The sequence below is a fragment of the Musca domestica genome, unplaced genomic scaffold (assembly GCF_030504385.1).
Source record: "Musca domestica strain aabys unplaced genomic scaffold, Musca_domestica.polishedcontigs.V.1.1 85, whole genome shotgun sequence".
Taxonomy (NCBI): Eukaryota; Metazoa; Arthropoda; class Insecta; order Diptera; family Muscidae; genus Musca; species Musca domestica.
In genome coordinates, this window is record NW_026712418.1 from 2,289,390 (window position 1) to 2,297,814 (window position 8,425).

Below are 8,425 nucleotides of genomic sequence, written 5' to 3' on the forward strand. Positions count from 1 at the left end.
CCGTTGGCTATTGTCAAACAATGATCATTGAAGGTCCTTTGTATTGTTTGTTCTGAGTGAGTGAGTGTGTGTGTGCGCGCTCGATCATTCATACGACCATAAAATCTAGGTTTCAATGTCCCTGAGCATCTGGAGTTGAGATCCGATCTTTGAGTGATTTGCAAACAGGTAGAAAAGGATTACCGCTCGCAAATGCAAATAAGGATATGCAATTGCACACATCCTATGACTGGCCATGCTACAGCAGATATGCCTATGTACCTGTTGGCAGGAGCCGAATGACAGGTGAAATGTGGTGCAAGGTGCAAATTCTTCTATGACAAAAGGACAGACTGCCAGACAGACGTATAACTGAGTCGAGTATAAAAACTCTGCCAGTGAATGAATCGAGCACAGTTCAGCCAGGAACATCAAACAATCAACTACTCCACAAACCAACCAAGAAAAAACTGAAAATGGTTTTCGAACAATTCGTAGCTTCATTTCCGGTTCACAACCCCTCCTACAGCCGCACCTATGTGGATATCTTAACCACTGAGCTGCGTTTGAAACGCCTCAACAAACGCCAACTGGATAGCGCCAACATGTTTGATCGCCTCAAGGTCATCATCGATCAAATGGAAGAGGCCTATCTGCCGCAACACTGCAATCAGGTGAAAGATCCCGCCTTCATTGCCGATCACAATTATGCCTTTTCGAATGCCTCATCGGGCATAACCACCTCAACATCTTCGTCCAGCATTAGCCCACCACCCGCCTTCACCGAACAACGTTACAATGTGTGCTCCACCGAACCCAGTGCCAAGAGAAAAATCATCGACGAAGACTATGAGGAATTCTCTGCCGAAGATGACACAAATTCGCCCAAAAATTATCACATGGACTCGGCGAACGCCTCACAATATCCCCAACAGCAGGGTGATATGGTAATTTTGGGACCCAATGGCACTGCCGTCGATTCTCGTTCCTACAGCAGCATTATTTGGTCCTCATCTGCCTCGGCCACAAGACAACTTTTATCGTTTGTCTTTACCGCCGACATTTTGGCCACCCACACCCTGACCGGCAAACCATCGCCCGCTTTCTATGGCCGTGAGCGCCCAGCCAAAATGCAACTGGATCCCATTAAGGCTGCGGACATAATTCACTGTGTGAAATCCAAATTCAATTGCAGTGAACGTGAAATTCGGGCGGCCATCACCACCAAATGTTCCGATACCTCCAAGAAATACAAGAGGCGTTCACAAAAGCTGCAAATGGATTTGGCAGCTTAAGGTTACAACGGAAGCGAGTTTTCTTTGTTTTGTAATTTTAAGCCGGGGGTATGTGTGTGTGAAGTTTTGTAAATATGTAAATAGCCGTTTAGATATAAGTGTTTGGATTTATGATATATAATCGTTAAAAATAAAATAAAAAATATAAAAAATATTAAAAAATTTTTGGAATTTTTAATACCTCATAAGATTCTTCGCTTCGGCGAAATGAGGTTCCATAGTCTAGCATTTTTCCCATTTTAAGCATTTTTAGTTACTAATATTCCCTAAAAATCGGGAAATATGTACAAAATTGGTCTGTTGCAGAACCTGCAAGAATCTACTAGTTTTGCATTTTTTTCGATATTATAAAGGGAAAATCGGTTATCGTAGAAAAAAAATTATTCCTGCAGTTCTGGGACAGACAAAATGTGTTCAATATTATTTCAAAAACCATCTCTAGGATCTTAACCTCCTCCATATATACAGACACCAACAGGGATCTCAATATCAAATTTTAGAATTATATCTCTCTCCCTTCACCCAATACAAAATATAGTAACATTCAGTACATTTTGTACAATTATAGTACACATTTCCAAAACCACCTCCATATCTTAATTCCAGATATCAAGAGGGACCTCAATATCAAATTTTAGAACTATATCTCTAGCCCTTTAACCAATACCAAATATAGTACCATTTAGTACTATTCGTACAAATATATTACGTACTGCCAAAACCACATTCATACCTCAGATACCACATACCAAAAGAGACCTCAATATCAAATTTTCGGATTTCAGCTCTATTCCTTCATCCAATACCAAATTTAGTACCATTTAGTACTTTTCATATAAAAGTAGTACGCATTTTAAAAACAATCTCTATTTGTCAACCTTAGATACCAACAGTAATCGAAATATCAAATTTAGGAATTCTATCTCTATCCCTTTGCCCAATACCAAATTTAGTACCATTTAGTACTATTCGTACTGTAACAGTACGCATTGGAAAAACCACCTCTATACCTCAATTCCAGATACCAAAAGAGACCTCAATAACAAATTTCACAATTTTAGCTTTATTCCTTCATCCAATTTCAAATATAGTAACATTCTGTACATTTCGTACAAATATAGTACACATTTACAAAACCACCACCAGATATAAACACCAAATACCAACAACAACCCAATTACCTTAATATTAAATTTGATATTATTAAACCAAATACCTTAATATCAAATTTGAGGATTCGGGCTCCATCACTTCACAAAATATCAAAATTTGGCACTATTTAGTACTTTTCGTACTAATATAGTATACACTTTCAATAATATACACTTTCAACTATACACTTTCAACAATAAAACCCTTAATATCAACTTTGAGAATTCCAGCCCTATCCTTTCACCCAATTTCAAATTTCGTACCGTTCAGTACTTTTCGTACGAATATAGGACACATTGCCAAACCACCGCCAAATCTGTAACACAGATACCATCAGTAATATAAATATCAAATTTTATTCCTATCCCTTCAACCAAGACCAAATATAGTACCATTTTGTACTTTTCGCACAAACATAGGACCCCTTTCCAAAACCACCTCTATATTGTACCAACTGAAACCATCGGCAATCTAAATATCAAATATCAGGATTTTAGCTTTATTCCTTCTCCCAATACAAAATTTAGTACTAGTTAGTACTTAATTGTACAAATATAGTATTAATTTCCATACCTCAATTCCAGATACCAGAAGAGACCTCAATATCGAATTTGAGGATTTTAGCGCTATTCCTTCCCTCAATACCAAATACAGTACCATTTGGTACTTTTCGTAAAATTTACAAATTTCCGAAACCACCTCTCTATATCCAGGCTACATATGAACATCGATCGTAGTACTAAATTTCAGATTGCAAACATTGTTTGTTTACCCATTTCCAATTTGTACCAAATATAGTGCTCTATAGTACTTTTCGTACAATTATAGTACACATTACCAAAACCATCTTTTTATCACAAACCTACCAACAACAGGGAGACCAATACCAACATTTCAAATTACTGGCTTCTTTCGTACACCCAATACCAAATTGTGCCAAATTTGGTACCACTTAGTACAGTTCTTACACTTGGTACATATTGTCAAAACCACCTGCATACATCAACCCCATTTCTAAGAATTGATTCTAATACCAATTTCCAGTTTCAAGATTTTACAACTATTCGTTGACATAATTCCAAATGGGAACAAAATAGTACATTTTAGTACTTTTAGTATACGTATTGTTAGAATTTCGAAAAAACCCATAGTTTTTCGATCCTACACAACATCAAAGACTTTCACTCCAAATTCAGATTTCCAATCCTAACTGTTCTCCTTATTCCAAATTGTACCAAATATAGTACTATTTAGTACTTTTCATGCACTTGTAGTACACATTTCTAAAACCACCTACATATCTTAATTCCAGATACCAACAGTGACAGATATATCAAATTTCAGGATTTGAACTATATATCTTCAACCAATACCAAAGTTAAAACCATTTAGTACTTTTCGTAATATTTAGTACGTATTTCCTAATCCCCCGCCATGTATCAAACAAACCGCACAAATTTGACCCTAATTCCAAGTTTTAATCTTCCAACTCAATCCCTTACCCAAATGCCAAATTTAGTACCATTTAGTACTTCTTAGTACGTATTGTCAAAACCATCTTCAAATCTCAATCCTACACACTAAAAGTGATCCTAATGCCAACCTAGTATTTGTACCATTTTATACTCTTCGTACGCTAGCTGAACGCATTTCCAAACGCAACTTTTTATCTGAAAACTACCCCCCCCAGCAGAGTAGCCAATACCAACATTTTCCAAATTCCCAGATCAATCCTTTCAACCAAAAAAAAAAAAAAAACAGTAAAGAAAGTCCTAAAGTCGGGCGGGGCCGATTTTATGATACCCTACACCACTTTGCTAATTTAGTTGAGCTCCACTTAATAATTAAAAGTTTTTATGGGAGAATTCAATCATACACGATATGATTATAATTATAATTTAAAATTCAAAGGACTAAATATGCCGAAGCATTTGTATCTTTTAAATTCGGACTTATATTGCCCATTTGGTGCAAAATTAATTTGAAATCAGATAAAGATATATATGGGAACTATATCCAAATCTGAACCGATCTCGATAAAATTTGGCAAAGATATTTCTGAGCTGTATTTGATATATTTCCCTGAATATCGTTGTTACGGAGTGCATACTACGGCTGTGGGTAACAAATACAACAAATCGGATGAACAATATATATGGGAGCTATAGCTATATCTGAACCGATTTCGATAAAATTTGGCATACTTATTTTCAGGCCTAATTTGGTTGTATGTGCAACATTCCATACTATTCGGGCTGATATTACACGTTTGGTGCACAATAAAAGGCAAATCGGACGAAGATATATATGGGAGCTATATCTAAATATTTACCGATTATCTCCAATTTCAATAGGGTTCGTCCTTGGGCCAAACAAATGTTGTTTGCGAAATTTCATCTCAATCGGATAATAAATGCGACCTACATTTTGTTCACAAGAATACATGAACAGACGGACGGACGGACGGACAGACGGACTGACATGCATAAATCAACTCAGAAAGTGATTCTATTCAGATCATCAAAAGGAACTAAGGGTCTATCTCGTTTCCTTTTGCCTGTTACAAACAAATGCACAAAGACATAATACCCTGACCACCTTGTGGTGTAGGGTATAAAAAAATTGTACTAAATTTAGTACCAACTTTAATTCTCAACCCTACCACCAAAAGGGATCCCAATATAAAATTTAAAAATTCCAACTGCATCCCGTTCATCCTAAACCAAGCTGTTTCACATTTAGTACAATTCGCACACTTAGTACTAATTTCTAAAAGCACTCTCTAGCGTTTCTGTTATCAAAAACGCTGGATAGTGCTTTTGATGGAAATATTCAGATGTGCCAAGTCTAAATGGAATCGGATGTTAACTTCGCGTTTTATGAGCTTAATGGATATTCAACATTTCGACCTTTTGTGGGGGAGGTACTTGATGGAGTGGACAGATATTGTCCATTTTCGCACCTGACCTAGCACTGACGCAAATATTAGGATTTGCAAAGTTGGAGCAAAATTGTCTTATCCTCTCTCGTTCTGTGCAAAAAATATTTTTTTTTGAAAATTTCGACCTATTGTTGGGGAGGTACCAGAAGGAGTAGACCGATATATTCCATCTTAACACCAGAACTTGGGTTATTCAAAATATGTGTAAAATTTGAAGACAATCGGACTCTTACGTCACTTTTTATAAGGGTTGTGATTATTCAAAATTTTGACCCTTTGTGGGGGAGGTACTTGACCTTGAGGTACCTGACCTATCATTGACGAAAATATTAGGATTTGCAAAGTTGGAGAAAAATTGGATTATCGTTTCTCTTTCTACGTAGAAAATATACATTTTTTTAAAAACTCGTTTTTTTATGGTGTATGTGCCAGAAGGAGTGGACCGATATTGTGCATCTCCGAGCTCGATGTAAGTTTGACAAAAAATTACAACGTACCAAATTTGGACCAAATCGGATACTCCCTTCGAGACTTATCGTGCGCACCGGCCAGCCAAACCGACAGACAGACGGACGGACATCGCTAGGTCGACTCCAAATGTCCTGAAAAGTATTTGATCCAAAGAGACCTAGGGTCCAAAACCATTATTTCGATTAGGTACATTTTGACCGTAATGTTACCCTCTCTAGCCATATGGCTGAGGGTATAAAAAGGAAGAGTTTTTCATTTTGCAAGTGATTGTAGGAAGAAGAGAAACGACGGCATGAACTGAAAAGAAAAAAACTTCTAAAATTTCTCTTTTCAATCGTTCTCTTTTGCAGAGCTTTTGTGTTAATAGACAATTTCCAGTGACAATTTCCACCAACTAGTGCAATTTTTAGGAAACCAGACAGACCTAAGTGTAGCACGGCTGATCATTCGGCAATCCTGAGATCCTTAAGAAAATGAATGCCATTAGATGTGAGCAAAAACACAAGTCAGTACGAATATCAGTCGACTTGGTGTAGTCATTCCGACTAACAATAATCCATCTCTAAACGGTATCGCTCTATGATCCGAGCGATCTAAAAAGGAGAATAATACAGTAGACCGTATCTTTTCTGAAAGTCTAAATATGGAATACTCATCCAACACAACGATTTTAGAACTAAAATTTTTTATTTTCAATTTTTACATTCACCTATTTCTGGCGCTTTGAAATTGCCCATCATTTGCTAATGGAAAATCAGGAATCTTTAAATAAGCAATTCACTAATAACGATAAACATGATCGCAATGTAAGCATGTATGTAAAAGTGTGCAATGGGTACAGCACATGTGAGTGTTCTTGAACCCTCGAAAAAAAAAACGAACTTTCAAAAAAGTTCCACCAGGCATTTATCGAATTTAGTCGACTTAAGATTGTAGCACCTTTCTGGGGGTGGTTAGTTTAGTTTCTTTTTCGGAATGAACTTAAATTGGTGTCTGTCGTCTAAATCTGTTTAAATTATCAGCCAACAACAACAACGACAACATTGTCTCTGCCATACAATTAGATAACTCGAAGAAAAATCTCTGTTCAAATGGTTACTAGTGACCGGAAATTGTCAAAAAAAAAGAAAAAACAAAGCAGTAAGGAAAAGTCAAAAGTCGGGTGGGGTCGACTATATGATACACCACCACACCGAATTGCACAAAATGGACAAACGTACGTCCCATTATTTGCACAATAAACCTGAAATCGGATTAAGGATATATATGGAGCTATATCCAAATCCTAGCCGATCTTGATAAAATTTGGCAAAGGTATTTCTGACCTCAATAAGATATCTGGTACCAATTATCATTGTTGTCGAATGCATATTACGAATGTGAGCGACTTAAACAACAAATCGGATGAAACCTATATATGAAAGCTATATGGAATGAAATTAGCCATTTGGTGCACAATTAACCCGAAATTGGTTGAACATATATATGGAAGCTAACTCCAAGTCTGAAGCGATCTCAATAAAATTTGGCAGAGGTATTATTAAACTGTATCTGATGCCCGGTACCAAATATCATTCTTGTGGAGTGCATATTACGCATGTGAGGACTTAAAACCCCAAATCGGATGAAATATATATATTGGAGCTATATCTATATCTGAACCGATCTACACCAAATTTGAAGTACTGGTTTATATTATGAATTCAGTCGTAACTGCCAAAATTCGGTCCATTTGGGATGATATTAGCTACTTGATGCACAATAAATCTAATATCGGATAAAGATAGATGTGGGAGCTATATCCTAATCTGAACTGATCTCGATAAAATTTGACACAGTAATTTTCGAGCAGTATCTGATGTCCGGTACCAAATATCATTCCTGTGGAGTGCATAATACGCTTGTGAGGGACCTTAAACCCCAAATCGGATGAAACGTACATATGGGGGCTATAGCTATATCTGAAGCGATTTTCTCTAAATTTAATTTAATTTTTTCTAGACTAAATTCGGTGGGATGTACCAAAACACAGGTCATTTGGGCTTATATTAGCCATTTGGTGCACAAGTAACCCAAAATCGGTTGAAGATATATGGGAGCTATTTATAAATCTGATCCGATTATCACCAATTTCAATAGGTTTCGTCCTTGGGCCAAACAAATATTGTTTGCAAAATTTCATCTCAATCAGATAATAAATGTGGATTCATTTTGTTTACAAGATTACATGGACGAACGGACGGACTGACTTGCATAAATCGTTTCAGAAAGTGATTCTGTGAAGATTTTCGAAAGAAACTATGGGCCTACATCGCTTCCTTCTCCATGTTACAAACAAAAGCGCAAATACATAATATCCTTACCACTATGTGATGTAGGGCCGAATTCAGTCCAGAAGCAAGTACATTGAGTTCGGAGAAACTCATATATGTTTCATCCGATATGTTTCATCCGATTTGCTATTTGAGTCTCTCACACTTGATATATGCATTCGACAACAATGATATTTGGTACCAAATATCAGATACAGCACTGAAATACCTTTGACAAATTTTATCGAGTTCGGCTATGATTTGGATATAGCTCC

General features: G+C 36.6%; 1 protein-coding gene across 1 annotated transcript; it reads left to right on the plus strand.

The window, feature by feature from the left end:
- The first annotated feature begins 207 nt into the window (after positions 1-207).
- LOC105261981 (protein insensitive-like) lies at positions 208-1,402 on the plus strand. Its single transcript, XM_011295229.3, has one exon. It carries the CDS (start codon positions 456-458, stop codon positions 1,272-1,274), a length of 819 nt encoding a protein of 272 aa, XP_011293531.2. The 5' UTR covers positions 208-455; the 3' UTR covers positions 1,275-1,402.
- The last annotated feature ends 7,023 nt before the right edge of the window (positions 1,403-8,425 follow it).

What these genes read in the sequence shown, in the direction of transcription:
- LOC105261981 (XM_011295229.3), top strand. Translation starts at nt 456, where the DNA reads ATGGTTTTCGAACAATTCGTAGCTTCATTTCCGGTTCACAACCCCTCC.